The 20,562-nt window shown below is 44.0% G+C and overlaps 1 protein-coding gene across 2 annotated transcripts in view; it reads right to left on the bottom strand.

Annotated features, from left to right (window-relative positions):
* Positions 1-1,661: 1,661 nt before the first annotated feature.
* The window catches only part of CD58 (CD58 molecule), a 40,950-nt gene continuing 22,049 nt past the window's right edge, over positions 1,662-20,562 (bottom strand). The window contains exons 4-7 of one of the 2 annotated variants that reach the window (XM_008529655.2): positions 17,557-17,625; positions 14,772-14,846; positions 12,248-12,311; positions 1,662-7,911 (exon numbers count right to left, since the gene is read on the bottom strand). In XM_008529655.2, coding sequence (XP_008527877.1) covers positions 12,286-12,311; positions 14,772-14,846; positions 17,557-17,625 — 170 coding nt within the window. In that variant the 3' untranslated portion in view covers positions 1,662-7,911; positions 12,248-12,285. The remainder of the gene's footprint in view (positions 7,912-12,247; positions 12,312-14,771; positions 14,847-17,556; positions 17,626-20,562) is intronic. The other variant, XM_008529657.2, reaches the window with a different exon arrangement.

The following is a 20,562-nucleotide window of genomic DNA, read 5'->3' as shown; positions in this document are numbered from 1 at the left end:
AGTCACCTACCAGCTAAGGGCTTGGGGTCAGGCAGACCTGGGTCTAACTCCTGGTCTACCGCTTACTAGCTAACCATGTTCCTACACTGCTATGAGCCTGTTTTCCATCTCTATATACGGGACACAGTACTACCTGCCTCCCAGAGAAGAGGGCAGGCAACGCGCTCAGCACCGTGACTGGCACACAGTAAATGGTCAGCGGACAGCAGTGCGTGCGTGCGTGCACGTGTGAATGTGTGGCCCTCCTGAGACTTGACTTTTCTGTACTGTGTTTTCTCTCCACAAATCAACTTGAGAACCACAAGATATATCATTTCTATCTTCTCAAGCATCCTGGTTTCTTATTCCCCCCTTCCTTTTGATTTTGGTTCTAATCTCTTCTTTTAGGTTAGAATGTTAGAATGGTTAAAAATGAACCATTTTTTTCAAAGCCTTGGCAGCTTTCATTTCCTCAGTTCATTTCAAATGATTTATGATACAACACATCAACATTTATAACATCTTTCAGTCTTATCCAATGGGACAGGGGATGGAAAATGATAGACTAGCCGCAAAAATTAATTGAAGCAATGATTTTTTTTTAAAAAAAGAAGGAAAATTTGCAAAGAATGCAAATAGGCGATTCACAGAGAGCAAGTCTAGATGATCAAAAAACATAGGAAATGATTTCAGACTCTAGTAATCAGGGAAACGTAAATTTAAGTAGCAATGAGATACATCTTTACTTCTATCAGAATGACCAAATTTTTTTCTTTTTTAAAGATTGGTACCTGAGCTAACAACTGTTGCCAATCTTTTTTTTTTTTCTTTCTGCTTTTTCTCCCCAAATTCCCCCAGTACATAGTTGTATATTTTAGTCGTGGGTCCTCCTAGTTGTGGCACGTGGGACGCCACCTCAGCATGGCCTGATGAGCGATGCCATGTCTGCGCCCAGGATCTGAACCAGCGAAGCCCTGGGCCACCGCAGCGGAGCGCGCGAACTTAACCAGTTGTACACGGGGCCGGCCCCCAGAATGACCAAACCTTTAAAAAACTGATAATACCTATTGCTAGTGGGGATGCAGAGAAAAGGTTACTTTCATCATTGCTCTGGGATGGCATAGCCTTTTGGAAAGCAATGTGACACCACCTACTAAAATCAAAATTAAAAATACATATACCTCTTGAAGTAGCAGTTCCACTCCCGGGAATCTACCCCATGGAAGTAAAAATACCAGAATGTGTGGATATATGCACAAGGATGTATAACGAATTGTTGTTTGTGGCGGGAAACGAACAAAACCTAGAAACGACGCAGACGTCCTTCAAAAGGGGGAACTACTGAATATATTATGACATGCCAGGGCATACTCTGCGGCCGTTAAAAAGAATTAAATTGGAGCTATATCAGGTGACTCATAGGGATTACCATGAACAATTGATGAGAAAAAGCAAAGTACAGGAAATTGGGTATAAAATTACCGCATTTTTAAGAAGAAATAATCCCCATGACGCCGCCCTCACGGTGTATGTGAGCCCACACACATGAGCATGGAGGAAAACATGGCAGGCTCAGACCCAGCTGGCATCTGGTTTTAGGGGATGGACAGTCATGTGGTAGGAGAGGGGGTGAGAGAAAGTAAGGGAGGATCCACTCAGAAGGAAAAAAAGAAAAGACTGCATTGAAATTAAAATAATATTTATAACAGAATCACATTTATGCACTAATGTAAAAGTCCATGAGTAGACATAAGAAGAAAATTTTACATTATATATACACATCTTCAACATTTTTGTTAACCTAAAACATACAAATGTACATTCCTTCACCAATAATTTGACAGAGCCAAGATCTCTTCATTGAGAATGTCTATTTTTTGGAGTTCTGCCTCACCTGTGTTTTGTAAAAAATCACACCCTTAATGCATTGTCTATAGTTTCTAAGTTCAGCTTCTGTAGAGTGAAGTGAGAACTTAAGACACTTGCAAAACAAGTTCAGTACAGGAACCTCTTAGAGACGCTTTCCCCCTAATCTTCTCAATTGTCTTGCCTACACCCAGGAGAACAACAATCTTTTCAGATCTCTCCTTGATTAAGTCTTTCCAAAACTGTCAACTTGGTTCTTACAGAAACAGTAATTCTCTTACTTTTACATTCACATTTTCCCCAGTTTATTTGATATTTATTAAGGCACAAGAGGCATAAGGCTCGGGCACAAACACATTTCACTGTAGGTGACATTCACGTCAACAGGTAGACACAGTTTTATGTGGCAGCCTGGCATCAGTGTGCCCACCGGGAGGGAGCAGCTGTCAGCATGTCCCACAGAGAGAGTGCACAGGGTCACGTGACACAGTGAGTCAGTTACGAGAGGTAGAACTTCACTTATGTGCAAAGCTTATGTGCTGTGAATTGGTGAGTGGGTAGCTGGCCTGACAGGTCACAACCAGCTCTCTGATTATGTGACCGTCAATCATCCTGTGACTGAAACACCATGAGTTCCGAGTGGGCCTGGGAGTCAGGAGGCGTGGAGGATTATATCTTTCAGTTTATAATACATCACGTAGCACTTTGCTACATGGTCAACATAGATGGTTAAAAGTAAGCCCTCTCTCTAGAGAATGCCTCAACTAAGAATAAATGCTTTCTTGGAGCAAACAGAAAACAAAACTTGGAGAAGAGTTTCAAAGGGCTCCCACCTCTACGTGGAAGATTGACTGCATGCATCTGTCTTCCCATAGTAAAGCTTGGTGCTCAGGAGGCCTCTGGGCCCACACTGCCTGGGGGTTTGAATCCTGGTTCTGCCACTTATGACTGACTGACTTTGGACAAGTGCCTGTTTCCTCATTTATGAAACAAGGAGAGCAATAGTGCAATAGTGCCTGCCTGACCCTTGGAGAGGGCTGCTAGTGGAGACAGAATCCTTGACAAGCACCAGGGGATGCAGAGAGATAGGTACTAAAACACAGAGATGAGGCTGAGGGTTGAGGGTGGAGGGTAGATTGCTGACTGTGCAAAGGAGGTCCCATTGGCTTTGGAAGAGGACATCCCCAGAAGGAGGAGCAGGACAGGAAGCACGGCGCAGTACAGGAATGGGAGCACAGAAGACAGATGGCCAGGGGACTTGCACACTGGGCAGAGCATGGCTAAGTCTGGCAGGGAGGAGAAACAGCGGGACAATCTGTGTCAAAATTCTGAGTTGAACTCTGGTTTAAGAGGCTTTCATAGACTCACTGGCTGGTGTCTAAGGCTACAGACATTGTTGTTCTCTGCTCAGACTCCAAATAGAACACTCCTCTGTGCCCTCGTCACTTTCAGTCACCGGCAGAGGGGAGAATTGTAGTGGGGTCCTGAGGGGAGGGTGGTCACCTGCATAGCCTTTCAGCCACCACAGAGCTCAGCCTGGCTGAAGAAGCTGACGGGGAGGGCCTGCTTCAGGACGGGGGCTCCAACTTTCCCAGTTGGAAAAGGCCTGGCCCCTCCTCTAATTCCTCAGTTCTTTTTTTTTTTTTTAATAATAACAGTTTTATTAGGACATAATTCACATACTATACAATCCAGCCATTCAAAGTGTGCAATTCAAAGGTTTTAGTCATTCACAGAGTTGTACAGTTACAACACTTTTAGAACATTTTCATCATCCCCAAAAGAAACCTTGGACTCATTAGAGTCACACCCTTACCCTCTACCCCCAACATCCTCCTCCCGGCCCTACACAACTACCTATCTACCTTTTGTCTCTATAGATTTGCCCATTCTGGACATTTTGTATAAATGCAGTTACATAACATGAGGTCTCTTTTGCACGGCTTCTTTTGCTTAGCATTTTAAATGTTCATCCATATTGTAGCATGTATCAGACCTTCATTACTTTTTATAGCTTAATACTATTCCATTGTATGGATATACCACAGTTTATTTACCTGTTCATCAGTTGGTAGGCACTTGGATGGTTTCCACTATTTGGCTATTAGGAATAATGTTGCTATGAACATTCATGTACAAGTTTTTGTGTGGACATATGTTTTTATTTCTCTTGGGTATATACCTAGGAGTGGAATCGCTGGGTCATATGAGCATAATTCCTTAGTTCTTTGCATATACTTCTATTTTAGGACTTAGCACATTCATCACAAGTGCTCACAGGGCTTCTTGCCCTGTCATACTGAGCTTTCTTCATCTCACTTACCCTGTGGCACGTAGCACCCACAAACCATTAAATAATTATGTGTGAGGCCCTCCACTGCATTAAGCGCTGCTTATAAACAGAGTAAGACAAGGCCTGAGTACTAACCATCGGATATTATAATGAGGGAGTCATGCTAACCTTGACAAGTAGTGGGGGTGAAAGCCTGACTGAAGTGAATTCCGTAAAGAATGGAAGCACCCCCATGTTCACTGCAGCATTATTTATAATAGCCAAGATATGGAAACAACCTAAATGTCTACTGATGGATGGATGGATAAAGCAGCTGTGGTATATATAGACAATGGAATACTACTCAGCCATAAAAGAAAGATGAAATCTTCCCATTTTTGAAAACAGGGATGGACCTTGAGGGTATTATGCTAAGGACAATAAGATAGCTGGAGAAAGTCAAATACCGTATGATTTCACTCATATACAGAAGACTAAAAAAACCAAAACAAATGAAAAAACAAAATAAAACAAAAACAAACTCATAGATACAGAGGACAGAGTAGTGGTCACCAGAGGGGAAGGGGGTGGGGAGTGAGCGAAATGGGTGAAGGGGTCAACTGTATGGTGATGACGGTAACTGGACTGCAGTGGCGAGCGGACTGTAGTGTATGCAGATGTCACACTATAAAGCCATGCACCTGAAACCTACACAATAAAACACAATAAGGAATAAATAATAAAATAAAATGAGCGAAAGTGGTCAAAAGGGACAAACTTCCAGTTACAAGATTAATAAGTCACAAGGATGTAAGGTACAGCACGGTCATTATAGATACAATACTGTATTACATTTCTGAAAGGCGCTAAGAGAGCAGATCCTAAAAGTTCTCATCACAAGAAAAAAAACTAAACAAAAAAAAGAAGGGGGGAAGAATCAGAAAAAGGAAGTACAGATCATTCTTTCAAGGAACTTTTCCATAGAAGATAGCAGAGAAATGGGACAGGAGCTGGACAGGGAAGTGGAATCAAGAAGGTTTTGGTTTTCTGAAGATGAGAAATGACAATATGTTCATACGACACAGTAGAAAGGTAAAAGCTGATGATGGGGGAGAGGTGGACAGACAAGAAGGTGAGAGGAGGTGAGATCCTGTGCATAAGCAGTGTTATCAATGGAATGTTTTGTTCCCTACAGTTCATACGTTGAAGCTCTAACCCCAATGTGACTGTATTTGGAGACAGGGCCTGTGAGGAGGTGACAAAGGTTAACGAGGTCATAAGGATGGGGCCCTAATCCAATAGGGCTGGTGCCCTCATGGGAAGTAGAACAGACACCGAGCTCTTCTCCCTGCCATGTGAGGACATGGCGAGAAGGCCAATGTCTGCAAGCAAGGAAGAGGGCCCTCACCAGGAACTGAATCAGCCGACACCTTGATCACGGACTTCTAGCCTCTAGAACTGTGAGAAATAAATTTCTACTTTTTAAGCCACCCAGTCTTTGGTATTTTGTTACAGCAGCCCGAGCAGACTAAGACAAGTGGAGAAACTGGTTTAAGGAGCAAGGAGAGATCACCCACTGTAACAGGACAGGAGGCAAAGTCCATGAGTGCCAACACAGCTGGGTGTACAGGTGTTCGGGGGGAGCCCGAGGGGGTCTCCTCTGCTGTTCTTGCTTTCAGTGACATGGGAAGTAAGGTGAGCAGTTGGGAGTGAGGACACAGGGTTGCAGATCCAAGAAGAGAGGTGAGGAGACAGTGAACGGACCAGGGCAATGCAACGAAGAGCTCTGAAAAACACCGACTCCATCTGAGGTTTGTGGTCATTGAAGTGAAACCAATCACCAGTGGTGCATTTTTCTCCAGGGATGTCCAGCAGTTCGGGTGCAGGGAGGGAACAGGTAGAGGTGACTGTAACCATGGTTGGGATTTGGCCAAATGAAAATGACAGGTGAGGGGGTAAAAGAGTGCAGGTGAAGGCATAATTATCCTGATGAACAATGGGGATCCGAAGCAGGCAGGAAGGAGAAGGAGAATGCCAAGGGTTGAGGGCCAGGGAAAAGATGGTGGGATCACTGGCTTGCAGGTCCTGGTAGGGCTGCAGGATTTTTGGAGTTGGGGCCCTCAAGGGAATGATGGGGAAGACAGGGAGGGGAGAGGGGATGCCTATAACTGAGCCTATGGGGGCTGTGGGTATTGGAAACGGAAGGGGCAGGAACAGGGCAGTGGCTGCTGGGGGAGACCACGGCAGGGTATTGGGTTTGCAGGTTTTGAAAATACTCAGATTCTGAAAGGAGAAGTGTTAAGAGAGACAGATTTCAACCTAGTGCTAAAATCTTCATGGAATGAGGAACAAAGATAACTGAAAAAGGGATGTCAGGGGGTGGTGATCTGCTGGCATAAGCAACAAAGCTGAGGAAGGAGCAACGGTCTGGAAGCAGAGAGGAGCAAGGAGGACACACTCCCTCCCTGAGGCCCAGCAGGGGGCACAGGAGAGGCAGCAGCTCTCCCTCGAGAAGGCTGCGGGAAGCAGCATCCTCGGGGAGAGCCAGGATTCAGTGAGCACAGAAAAGGGAAGGGAGCATTCATAGAAGAGGACACTAGGAATCTTGTTGTGGATGGATGGGGCTGGAAAGGGCCATACAGAGTATATGGAGACGAGAGTCTGGAAGATGAAGGATGTTCCAGGAGTCCCAGGCTCCCTATAGGGCCCGGAATAAAAGGTTTGAAAGATTCGTCAGAGACACACTTTGATAGGAAGCTATGCCACCTGCAGGCAGGGGGACTCGGGAGAAGTAGGGATCTTCCCAGGAGTCCTCAGGGCTCCCAGGCCCCTGCCTCACTCTCGCTGACGGCTCTGGAGAGCTCGGATGGAGCTGTCTCACGGGGACCTGCTCACACACCTGCCTTGGAGTGAAAAAGCATTATTTCCTCTTTCAGGCTGAAGACTCTCATGGGACAGAAATTCCAGGAGGAGTGCAGGCTCAGGAGCTAAGCCCTCTATGTGTTGACTGTGATTGATGGCTGCCCAGGGGACAGTGGGGCTATCCACTTCCTGATTCAGGAGAGGCGCTCTTCTGCATTGGTACACGACTTTACAGTTTGTGAAGAGTTCTCGGCTGCTCACCTGCCAGTGTGACAACTAATACAATATACTAAGTGGGTTAAGACATCTTGATGGGATAAGTCTCCTGGCCCACCCAGGTTATACACCTGCATCTGGATGCTGGGGATTCAGTCTTTTCAAAACCTACAGAAGACCCGTATGTTCTTCCTTCCTGTCAAGAGCCACGGACTCAAGAAGCAACAGCACCTTTGTCCGCCTTCTCCCTCGCTCCACTACCCATCCTGCAATGAATTATTTTTCCTCTAAAACAAAACAGAAGTGGAGTACAGATTTCAGTGAAAAGCCTTCACTTCCTGAGGTATGTGACTCTTACTTTTCTAACTTAACAGGAAGAAAGAGCCAAACCACCCAGTCACTTATGTACGTATTTACATTTATGTACAAACGCTTCATCTCGCCAACCCACAATTTACAAGAAACAATCGATAGCCAAGTGAGCACCTAGTCACATAAAGTGTTGGTAACAGAGCAGAAGCTAATGCTTGTCTGTGTTGGTTGATATTTCTTGCAAAAAAAAAATTGGCCTCTGATGAACACTTCAAGTTACACTTCCAAAGTTTCTTCAAAGATCATGTAAAACACGAGTGGTAAATCCAACAGTTTTTCAAAGATATTTAAATAACTTAGTTACTACACATTGGATTTCATCTTCTATTATCAACAAACTGGACCTATAAAAAAAAAGTCTCATATTAGTACCTTATAAAATGCAGTCAATGTGTGCTACAGACCAAGTCTTAACTACCCTCCTGTTCTAATGTGAGTAGCCCTTTTGTAATAAAGCCATCAAAACCAAGGGTGCTAGGGAGAAGAGATGGAGGAGGATTTGTCTTGAGCCCTCACGGGATGGTAGCTGGTGTCCCACCTTCAGGGCACAGCACTCATTAACAGTCCCGTCTTCTCTTCCACTATGTGGAACTGAAATTTCCAAATAACAGAGCTGAGACCATAATCCACATATGTAAACTGTCACCCCTCTAGCAGCCACTTCCTTCTTTGCCACCTGAACCACGTGGGGATGGCTGACTTCCCACTTCAACTTCTCTTCCTTTCGGGTCACCTCTGCGGTGACGACAAAATCACCTCGGGTCATCTCAGTGGGAGTCAGCCCAAACACAAGGCTGCAGCCTTGCCTGAGAAGCCCCTTCAGAGATTCTGTTTCTTGGCCTATGGCCTTCCCCACCATCTGTTTTTCCATAGACCAGGCCAAACTGGACTGGACTGGACTGGACCAGACCCGAGGGCCCAAAATATCTGCACTCCATTGGGAACAAGAATTCATTAAAAAAATTAGTGCTGTGCCCACAGGGGTGAGGCAAAGGAAACCGAATTAGGACTTTGCCTTATAAAGGACCTCACAGAACACGAAGATGGGTGCTGTGAATTTTGGAGGGGGACAAAGTGGGCGGTGTTTCTCAAACCAGACCCGCAGGCCCGGGACTCCTCCTGAGAGCAGTGTCTGGCGGGATCCGGCCCCTCCACTGGGCCGCCCTCTCCCCAGGGGCCTCCTCACCCACACACCCCAGGCACACCAAGGACTCGGGCTGCCCCTTCATCACCTTCATGCCCAGATGCCATCTGTAAAGAATTCTTCCCAGAGAAATGGGGGACCCTGCTCCCTTTTTAGTTTGGCTGACTTCGTGATCTGTTTTCCAGACATTTACCAAAAATGAAGATGACCAGCACTCCCAGAAATTGCCTAAATGGAACTGTCTGGTGAGAAGGGGAATATTGTGTCCATCTTCCCTCAGACAGCTGAAATCCACTTGGCTGTCCTCGGATATTTGCACCTGGGTCTAACTCTTCCTGATACTGTCCTCATGGAGATGTGACAATTTTGCATTTGCTCCTGGTTGTACTTGTTCCCTCCCCAACGCCTACCTGCCACCATATATGACAACCCTTTAATAACTGAGTTCAGGGAATGCAGCCACATTGGGCTCTTTAAATTTAAAAATTATTATTAAATAGGTAGGAAACACACAAAACACTAAATATGAATAGTAAACAAAAATATACTGAGAAAAGTAGGCTCCTCTCCCACACCTAGCCCCAAGCTCCCCAGATTGTTCCCCAGGATGTGACCCGAAGCTGTCAGTTTCACCTTTCTAGACTCATCATTCCCAAGCAGTGTTTTTCATGCAAAACTCTCCTACTCAAGAACCTACAAGGTCTCCCTATTCCCATATCACCATATTTTAATGCCCCTACTTCCAAAGATTCCTTGCAAATATTCAGTGTCTTTTCTCAGTTCTTCAACTTGATGCTAAGCAGGCCAATCTCTTTATCAAATGACTCCAGTAGGTTTAGTTCCCCTCCATGTCCTCACCTCTGCTGCTTCTCCAGCTGCGGTGCCTTTTCCACTCCACTCTTTGAAGATCTAGCTCACGTGGTGCTCCCTTCAAAGTCTTCCTGATTACTCTGGCCTCTCACCTCCCACTTGCTGGTGGTCCAGCCCTGACCATCCACATCACAAATTCTGGCCCGTCACCACATGCTTCTTGCCTAAGTCCTTCTTTTTCTTGCACACTCGTCCACTCTCCCCAGTGTGACCATAAGCTTCTTAAGGGTAGGACCCTAATATACGCTTTCTCTGAATCCCACACAATGTCTAGCCTCACTGGGTACGTTGATCTCAAGCCATCAGCTAACACACTGCCTGACATTGAGTAATCTCCATAAATGTTTGTTGAATGAATAAAGGAACAGGTAAGGAATGAGTCCTGGGATACTCCATCAGCTTTCTCAGTGGCCCTAGATGACAGCCCTCCCTGAACATGTTCCCTATCACTGTTGGTGATGGCCGCACCTCCACTGTAAACATCTGGATCTCAGCAGAGGCCCACCTTGGATCTCGCTCTTACCTGGCACTCAAACATATGGCTTCAAATCTGAAACACCTCACCTCTGACCATGTGCCCCAGTCTCCTACCCCTCCCCACTTCACTGCTAGCACACCTGAGCCTCACCTCATCGAAGGCTGCTCAACTACACTCCACCCTCTCCACGTGGCCTCCTGGCCCACCAACCCCTCACAGCCTCCCCACTCCAGCCCAGCCTGTTCCCTATGCATGGTTAGCTGAGCTATCCCTTGGGATCCCTTGCCTAACACCTTCTGCCACAGCTGACTTCCCAGGTAACTTGGGCACTGTTCTGTCCGGTAGCTGGGGAGAAAGGAAACCTCATAGCCCACCCCTTGGTCCCACTTCCCCCAGGCCCTTGCTTCTGCACAGCAATCCTTTCTTCATCCCCACTCCAACCTCTCACCCAATAGCTTTGTTGAAAACCAGCAACTCGCTTAACAAAGCCAGAGGTCTCGACAGCCTTCCTCCTCCTTTGCCTCTCTGCAGCTTTAACCCGCAGCCTCCTCCCTTGGGAGCTCTAACAGGGCGCCACGCTGGCTCTCCTCCTGGACTTCTCCCATCCTGGCTCCTACCCTTCTTCCCACCACCCGCGGGCCCCTGGCTTCTCTTTCTAGGTGACCTCAGACGCTCAGGGCACCAGTTACTGTCCTGATGAAGATACTCCCCAATGTGTAACTCCAGCTCCATCCCCTAAAGCCACTGCTTCAGTTATGTGCTGGACATGCCTACCCGAGTCATGTGCCTGCAGCCCACACTCAGCCCGCCAAAGCACAAATTCATCTTCCCAAACAAGAGCCTGTCTGACTCCTCTGCTCTGCCTGCCAGAGTTATCATCTCCTGGGCACCAACGGTCAGAATTCCTGTCACTTTTGGCTTCTTTCCTGAATAATCACAATCATAATCATAATAGCTAAGATTTGTTGAGCACTATTATGAGCCAGCCATTATTCTTAGCATTTTACTTATATTAACTTGTCTGTACATGTTATTTCTATGCTATTATTACCGACACTATCATTATTATTTCTATACTATTGTTATACCCATTTTCCACAAGACAGCTGAGGCACAGACAGTTTAAGTGACTTGTCCGACACCTGTGAGGGATGGAACTGGCATTTAACCCTGAGGAGTCTGGCACCAGACCCCGCACTCTCTGCCGAAACCTTTGTTAATATGATCTCCACACTCTCTCCCAAACCCAGCCCTCCATATTCACTTCTGCCACAGCCACCCCGATTCGGGCCCTCTCCTCTGCTTGGCTGGATTATTTCCTTTATTCACTAACCAGCGTCCCCAGCTCCAGCCTCTTGTCTATTAATTCACCCTATGTTTTGCCAGCAGAGTGACCTTTCTAAAGCATAGCTCTGCTCAAAAATCCTCAGTAGTTTCCCAAAAAAAGCCACCCAAACCTCTTGGCAACTCTGTTTCAGTATCTTTGCCTGGCCCAACCTGCCCCTCCAGCCCCATCGCCCTCTCTTCCACCAACATTTGCTGCCCCAAAGAGGATGACTCACTTCTCTATCCTGCCCTTTACCACCCTGGGCCTTTACTCTTCCCTTCATCCCTCAAAGCCCAGCTCCCAGGCCCCTGCCTCCTGACCACCAGGGGGATTTGCCAGGAGGGGGTCTTCCGGAGCCTCCTTATGGCAATTTACTTAATTGCCTTTGCTGCTGTTGACTGTGTTTGCGTCCTATCTTTTGTTCATGCTACAGGCCCAGCTCTGACCCTGGCTCCTGAAGAGAACCCAGTCCTTGGTCCAGTTTTCCTGGGATGGGAGAAGGAGGGAGTACATTGTGGTGGTTAACAAACAGTATAACCCTTGGAGTCTGAAGACCTAGACGTGAATCCCAGCTCTACCACTGGGACTCGACGTCTCTGAGTCTCATGTCTGCTGTCTCTAAGCAAGTGGTAATGAGACCCTCATGCAAGGTATCATCAAGAGGTTCAAGGAGATGATATATGGAAAGCAGCTAGCAGGCGCCTGGCACACGATCTGTGTTTAATGAACCGTGGTTAGTATATCTGCTGACATTACTTATTACTGTTCAAGGCAACAGACAGATAAGTAGTGTCTGGCTCCCCAGGAAACAGGCCTCTACATCAGGGCTGTCCCGGCTCTAGTACACGATCTACAACTTACCCACTGCACAGTCTACAGGGAACTCAAGTGGTTCTGAATCATTCTGCTCTCCATCTCTGAAAAGCTACAAAAGAAGAAATGTTTATCTCAATTAAAGAACTTTCAAGAGAGGCTGAAATCTGGAGTTACTGACAGCCTATCAGAGACCTGAATCTAGAAAACTCTCAACTGGAGCTCTGTCAAGCTGGGGTTTCCTACTCTCCTAAATGCCTAAATCATACTGGGTACCAAGTTGGTCCAATGAGTTGTTCAAAAATTGGTCATCAGAAGATAGAAAAACAAAAACTGTTAAGAAAATGGTTATTTCTGCAGCAGCCTGTGCATAAGGCTAAAGAGGAAGGGAGGGCTAAAATGGTTTGGACTAGCGCTGTCTAATAAGAGTATAACGTGAGCCACATAAGCAATTTTAAATTTTCAGTAGCCACATTACAAAGTACAAAGAAATAGGTGAAATTAATTTTCATAATATATTTTATTAGCCCAACATATCAAAAATACTATCATTTTAACATGTAATCAATATAAACATTGATATTTTACATGCCTTTTTTATAGCACTGTAATAACCAGGTTTTGCTATAAATTCCTTGTTAATTTTGTTTTTTAAAGGTGCTACATGCCTTTTTTTAATACTTATAAATCCAGTGGGTATTTTATACTTATGGTCCATCTCATTTTGGACTCCCACATTTCAAGGGTTCAACAGCCAGATGTGGCTCATGGCTGCCATTTTGGACAGCACAGGTTTGGACGTTAAGATCCCACTCCTACACATGTACGCATGACTTTCCTCCCATAAAAGGCATCAGCCCTAAGCTGGAGCCACACTAGTGGTCCAGCAGCCTAGTCCATAGGTTTAAGTGAGCTTGTAAAGGTGTTTGTCAACCACAACCAGCCACTGGAGCCACATTCAACTCTCTCCCCTTCTGAAGGCTCCGTAATGCCTCACTTTCCCAATTAATGGCTTTAGGGTTGAGATGCCTGCTGAAGAACAAGCATTTTTTTTTTTCAGGTTCTACGGTGCTACCAGCACTGACCACTGGAGTAATTTTCTGTCTTTTGCATTAGTAATTTTCTAACTTTTTCTCAGCTAAATCAACCAGTTGTTTTGGAGTTGTATGGGCACTCGGTGCCGCCTTTCTCTGGTTCAGGTGTTCTGGTGATAGATCCACAACCCTGAGTGGAAAATGATTTTGGTTTCTGCGGACCAATCTCTTAAAGAGATGATTAACTATAATACAGCTATTTGGGGATTAAAAATAACTTTTTTAAATGAACATTTGAGCTCCCAAAATATTTTACTCATTGGTAATGATGCCTCAAAGCTTTCTTCAGCTGACTTTTATATCTTGCTTAGAGGAGAGTCAATTGACTCATAATCTATCACTTAGGGAGCTTCAGGGAATTTGCAACCTATAATATGGAAACGGTATCCTCGGGAAATCATATTCTAGTGCCAACAACCAAAATAATCCAGGTCAGCACCGACCAACAGAACTTTCTGCAATGATGGAACTGCTTCATATCTGGGACGTCCAGTTATGGTAGCCACGAGCTTTATGTGGCTAGTGAGCACTTGAAATGTGGCTAGTGCAAACAAGGAACTGAATTTTAAATTTTAGTTTAATTAATTAAGTTTTATATTTAAACCACTACATGTGGCTAGGGCCTACTGTACTGAACAGTGCAGGTCTTCAAAAACTCAAATCTAGTTGGCAAACTTGGTTCAAGACACAAGTGAGAAATGACATGGACCCTAGATGCTGTCACCCTGCAGAAAGCTTACTCTTTAGCATTGCCTGTGGGAGTGACAAATGAGTCTCGCAAATTTCCTTTCAGTTTTCATATCAGGCTGATATGGAAACTGTTGGGGCCTCAAGAACATCTACTCTTCACGTTTACAGCCTGGTCGATGTCCTCTGGGACTTGAGGAGTGGTTTCTTGTCATCAGGAAAGAACAGGCTGGGTACAAGTCATCAGTTCTTCAGGGCATATGGGTTGCTTTCTAGTTTGGCCCAAGATCTCAGGCAACTGAGGAAGGCTCAGGAATGCAACCCAGGTAATACTAGGTAAATTTTACCCATTCCACGTGACCCAACTCCACAAAAGCACCTTCCTACCTGGGACCTCCTTCTGGGCTATAATACATGGAAATTATGACCACAGCAGCCAAGACCAAAGGGTCTTCTGCAAATCTGGCTTAGAGAGCAGAAGTATAACTGTATGTTGAAGCAAATCACAGATAAACGAAGGCTGTGGAACAGTCCCGGGTATATTTGGCTGTGTTCCTACACCTAGAAAGCACTCTATGGCCTGAGGATTCATTCTACCTTAAGACAATACAGAATCTTGGGGATCTGGCACACTCAGCAGCCCCAGACAACAAGTAAAACAAAAAAAATTTTGTTTCTTTGGAAACGTCTAAAATTTAAAACTTTATTTTCATCTTCAAACTATTCATTTTCTGGCTGTTGAAAAATCAATTTGAGTTTGAAAACTTTTTTTTAAAAGAAAGTATACATACCTCCTAGAAAAACAACTATTAGAACTATTACCAACAGTGGTACTGCAAGAAGCACATATCTGTGCCTTGAATGATCTGTAACAAAAGGCAAGAAATAGAATTAGCTGAATTGATCAAAACAGAGATACAGTCAATCCTTCTTATTTGTAGACTCAGTATTTGCAATTTACCTACTTGCTGAAATTTATTTGTAGTCCCCAAATCAACACTCCCAGCACTTTCGAGGTCTCGCGGACATGCGCAGCAGAATGTGAAAAATTTGAGTTGCCCGAGGCCCACGTCCCCAGCTGAGGCCAGACAAGGCAATGCTCTGCCCTCTTGTTTGGTTCTCATACTATGAACAAGTGTCCTATTTAGCGCCATGTTTTCTCATTTCAGTGCTTTTTGTTGGCTATTTCACTGTTTAAATGGCCCCCAAGGATAGTGCTGAAGTGCCGTCTAGTGTTCCTCAGCACAAGAAGGCTGCAATGTGCCTTGAGGAGAAAACACCTGTGTTAGATGAGCTTTATTTGGGCATGAGTTACAGTGCTGTTGACCATGCATTCAATGTTAATGAATCAACATATTTGTACATATATATACACTAGATAAGGTGTCTTTAAATAGAAACACACATAAAACAAGGTTATGTATTGATATTTTGCCAAAAATGTTGTGACCAGAGGCTGGCAGGAACCTAACCTTATATTTCCCCTGGGAGCTATATAGTTCAGAATTCGTTAATTCCTTGTTTACAGTGACTTTATAGAACACAACTACCGTGTATGAAGAGAACAGATGGTATTTCTAAATAAACTTATATGCACAGGGTTGATACATATCAGGCCCAGTGTTATTTCCTGAAAGAAGCAAATATTCCACTACAAGTTTTGCTTTTGGCACTGCCAGTGGAAGCATAACTTGGCCTCGTGTGTTCGGTAGGGCAATGCAGCAGTGGAGCATAACAAGCCTTAACAATGCTCATCACCCAGCAGCCAGACACTGCTAAGCGAGGTGCCTGCAGTCTCGCTGAAGCATTACGACAGCGTCAGGTGAGTGCTTCACACCCTGTGCTTCAGTCTCCTCCTGGGGTTAACCGTAAATGGGACTGAGAAATATGACTGACTCATAGGGCAGGTTGAGCATTAATTGAGTCAATACGCTTAAAAAAACAGCTATTAGCTACTAGCATTGACCTACAGAGTGGATGCTCTTGGTAACTCTGCTAGTCCTTTGACCCTGCAATTCCATTTCTAAGAAGTTAACTTACAGAAACCATCGGTGATCTGCCCCTCTCCTCCCTCTAAAAATTGCACAAAGATATTTCCTGCAGCCTTATTTACAACATCAAAAAGGTAAAACAGGTGCCGGCCTGTGGCGTGGTGGTTGAGTTCCTGCGCTCTACTTTGGTGGCCTGGGGTTCTCAGGTTCAGATCCTGGGTGTGGACCTACACACCACTCATCAAGACACGCTGTGGTGGTGTCCCATATACAGAATAGAGAAAGATTGGTACACATGTTAGCTCAGGGCCAATCTTCACCCCCCAAAAAACTAAAACAACCCAAGTGTCCTCAACAGAAAAGTATAGTACGTTCATGAGGTGGTCTCTATCCAGTTACTAAAAATCCAAAGGCAGATTACTTAAGGATATGGTGAAATGACCACAATGCACTGCTAAGGTGGGTCGAGGGGTCACTAACAGCAAGTACAACACAGATAAAAGCGCAGGAAGAGGACAGGAGGGGAGGGGAGAAAGAAAATGAATGAGAATATGAACACATACCCTTTCCTCTTATTAGGAACACAAGTGGGTTAGAACAAATAGGCAGGAATTCTTGGTTTGATTTGAAAGGCCCCTGACCAGAAACTGCTAGTTGCCCCCGCCCCCCCCCACATCCATTCTCCCCTCTTTAGTAAGAGACTTGATATTTTCAGCTGGGCATACTGCCACTCACTAAAAGCTTAATTTCTCAGCCTTTCTTGCCGCCAGGTTTGACCATGTGAAAAGTGTTGGGCAATGAGAGGCAGGAAGGGTCATGTGGTACTTCTCAGAAGTCTCCCTGAAAGGGTAAGGCGCACTGTTCTGCCCTTTGTAGACCCTGCCACCTGAACCAGCAGGGAGCCGCAGGAGCGGATGGCACCTGGGCTCTGACAGCTTCGTAAAGCAGCAATGTGCCCAGGGCCGCCCACCTCCAATTTTTTTTTTTTAATGTAAAAGAAGTAATCTACATTTTTAAGCCACTGATACTTTTAAAAAAATTTTAAACAGCTGAATCTAATGCTACATGATAGAGTCTCTTCCAAAAACCTTTATCCCATGGGATGATGCCAGATGCTGTCATTATTTTGGGACAGCAGATTTTTAGGGGACCTGACAACAACAATTCAAGTGCTTAATTCTGTTCTTCCTTCTTGACCTGCCCATTTGTTGACAGTTGCTCACTCCCTCTTCACTTGGCTTCTGAGAAACCACATTCTGGAGTTTTATTCCTATCTCCCTAGTGGTCTTTTTCAGTCTCCTTTGCTGGATCCTCTTCCTCTTGACAGCATCTAAATGCTGGAGTCCCCACAACTCAGTTCCAGGACACCTCTCTCCAACATCTACTCTCTCTAGGTGATCTCATCTAGTCCCATGGCTGTAAATGCCTATTATGCTGTGATTATGCCCAAATTTATACCTCCAGCCCTAACTACTCACTAGAGACCTAGACTCATAAATCAAAGTGCCTTACTTGATGTCCCCATTTGAAATATAACAGGTATCTCAACATGTCCCAAACCAAACTTCGTGTTTCCTCCACATACCTGCTGTCCCCCTGCTTGCCAGTCTCCATAAATAGGAACACCATTCATCCAGGTGCTTGGGGCAGAAATCTAGAAGTCATTTGGATACTTCTTATTAGACATCCTGATTGCCCATCCAAACCATTAGAAAATCCTCTTGGTTCTATTTTCAAAACGTATCCTAACCTGAACCACTTCTCCCAACCTCCACTGCTATCACTCTGGTCCAAGACACCATACTCTCCCACTTAGACCAAGAGTTTCCAAATTCAGAGCATATACCCCAGGGAGTACATAAGATGATCAATTGGGGCAAAAAAAAAAAAAAACACCAGAATCTCCATGATATTTACTATTTATATCATTCTTTAAATTTTTTCAATTTTGTATATGTTTCAAAATGGTACAAGTTACATTCATTTAGTGGTACACTATTGTCCCCAATATCCAATCTCTCCTTTATCCTTTAGCAACAGAACCCCTGTGTTTTAAATGGGCATGTGGCCAGCCAGCCAAAGATGACATTTCCCAGTCTCCCTCAGCTGGGTGTTGCTGTGAACTCAGCCTGGCCAAGGGGGTGTGAATGGAAGGGGCGCAAGCTATGCTGGGGTGCCCTTTAAAGGGAGGGTCCGTGCTCTATCCTCCTTCTCCTCTGCTTTCCCACTGGCTATGAAGCAGGCAGAGACGTAGACTCTTGTCTGCTTGACTCCAGAGAATCCAGGTTTTAAGCCATAAATATTTCAGTATATATTTCCAAAAGACAAGGATTATTTGTAAAAGATAACCACGCTATTATGATACCTAAAAAACTGTTTAATATAATCAAATAGGCAGTCACTGTTTAAATTTCTCCTATTTTTTACTTTTTTCTGTTTGAATCAGGATCAAATAAAGTCCATATATTGCAATTAATTGAGATGTCTTTAAATCTCTTTAACCTCTAAGTTCCCCCATCACCTCTTTTTCTTCCCCTTATAATTTATTGCTTGAAGAAACCTGCTTCTGTAGAATTCCCCACAGTCTGTACTATCACTTAACGTGGTATGGTTTTCACCAGCCACTTCCTGTGAATCAGTCAAAATTTTTTCTTAATTTGATTTATTTGGAGACATGTAAAGAGTCAGGATGGTGTCACAGGAAAAAAACTCTGGAATTCAGAAGACCTAAATTTTAATTCTATCTCCATTACTTAAGTGACCTTGGGGAAATTACTCTAGCTGGTTGAATCTGTTCCTCACCCTTAAAAAGTAAATAATCCTAGTCCAGCCAGGCGACAACAGTGGTGGAGAGGAGCAAACTAGACAGTTATTCAGAAGAGTTTCCCAAAGAAAAGCAGGCTGGTCAACGTGAGTTGCTCCACTGAAAAAGCACTAGAAAGGCTGGATAAAAAACCAACGCTTGAAAAAGTAAGATCGCGTATTTAACTGTCACACCTTCACGGATTTATATCCCTTATGACACATGCAACTCCAAAGAAAAGTATTCAAAAATCATCACAGAAAAGAAGACACCTTAGACTTCTATTGTTGAAAAGAACCCTTAAGGTCATTAAGTTCAGGCCCCAGATTTGCAGAAAAGAAAAAGGTTTTCCAACATTTGGTTAGTGGAGACCAAGGACGGGACCCCAGAGGTATGTCTCAAACATCAACACTACTCCAGGACTTAAACAACCAAGGAACTATCGAGCAATGTCTCTCCAATGTTGAAAATCTACAATGTGATGTGAACTATCAATTTAGGGGAAAACGTCAAAGAAAGATGGACCATAATTATTTAATTTAAAAAAAGGTTGTTTTCAAATTTATAACACTCATTTCATGTCAACAAGAGGGATGTTATCTTGATGCTCTTTTCTCACGGTATCTACAGAGAAGAGCATCTTCCTTGGGCATTCGATTCTAATGGAAAAGGTTAAACAAAAACTGTGCAAGGACAAAAATGCTTGAAAATCTCTTAAAATATTTCATATAATTCTATAGAAGATCTTATTTAGACATTATCGCCAAGTATTTTGCCTCTTGGAACACCTGCAGCTTTTCAAGATTTCACCCTGCTTGTTCCTTCTGTACATGGTCATCTTCTTTCTCCTTGTCGGTTGTGTTTGCTGCACACACACCAAAGCCAAAAGCACACTGGTTTTGTTTGTGGCTATCCCCACTGGAAAGCAACTATCCACTAGCACACTATATGCCTTGGGTTTATACAACACCCAATAAGTGGAATTAATAAAGGAATGTTTGCTCCAAGCATAAAAATTGTCATTAACTTTGCAGCTGGTTTTTGGCAATTGTGTGACTTGTGCAAATGGTGCCACTTTGAGTGACACCTCTATGGGTTTGGTCTTTTCTATGTCTTTAGGGACCAAATCCATCAGTTATGAATCAGAACTCATTCTGCACTTTTTCTGGAAATATTTGTTTTCTTTACCCAAGAAGTCACTCTGCTTTGTCTTAAAATAACCTTAATGGCTTTATGTCATCATGTGAAAAGTTTCAGAAAGTACAATATACAGGAGACCTAGGCAGAGCAGTTCACCAATCAAATAAAATTCAAGTTTTTTATATTCATTATATTTACTAATTGCCCTTTTCTGTTTCAGTTGCTTGTTCAGAAAAAAGTTTATTCACAGAATCATGTCACCCCAGCCCAAAGAGACTCATATTCTCCATTTGCCTTGGAATCCTGTTCACTATTTACAATTATATTATTGTGAATTACAGTATTTACTATTTCTATCTCTTCTTTTATGTTTTTGTGAACCACTTTCAAATCACTGATCCTTTTGTTTGCAAATTGGGAGTATAATGTAAAAATAGATAATAAAAATTGTAAATTACAAATGTACATGATAATACTCAAACAATATAAGAAGACCACAGATGAGATGGACTGTCATGCTATTAATCGAGTGCTAGCCCAGACAAATGTTTTGAATGCACATTCGTGTACCACACGTACAGCCTTTAAGAACACAATGGTTATTAAGAGTATTATGAGGCAGTATGATGAACAATTAAGAGCACGGAC

The sequence above is a fragment of the Equus przewalskii genome, unplaced genomic scaffold (assembly GCF_037783145.1).
Source record: "Equus przewalskii isolate Varuska unplaced genomic scaffold, EquPr2 ChrUn-13, whole genome shotgun sequence".
Taxonomy (NCBI): domain Eukaryota; kingdom Metazoa; phylum Chordata; class Mammalia; order Perissodactyla; family Equidae; genus Equus; species Equus przewalskii.
Note: the sequence above shows the minus strand (reverse complement) of the source record. Positions and strands in the feature narration are given on the sequence as shown.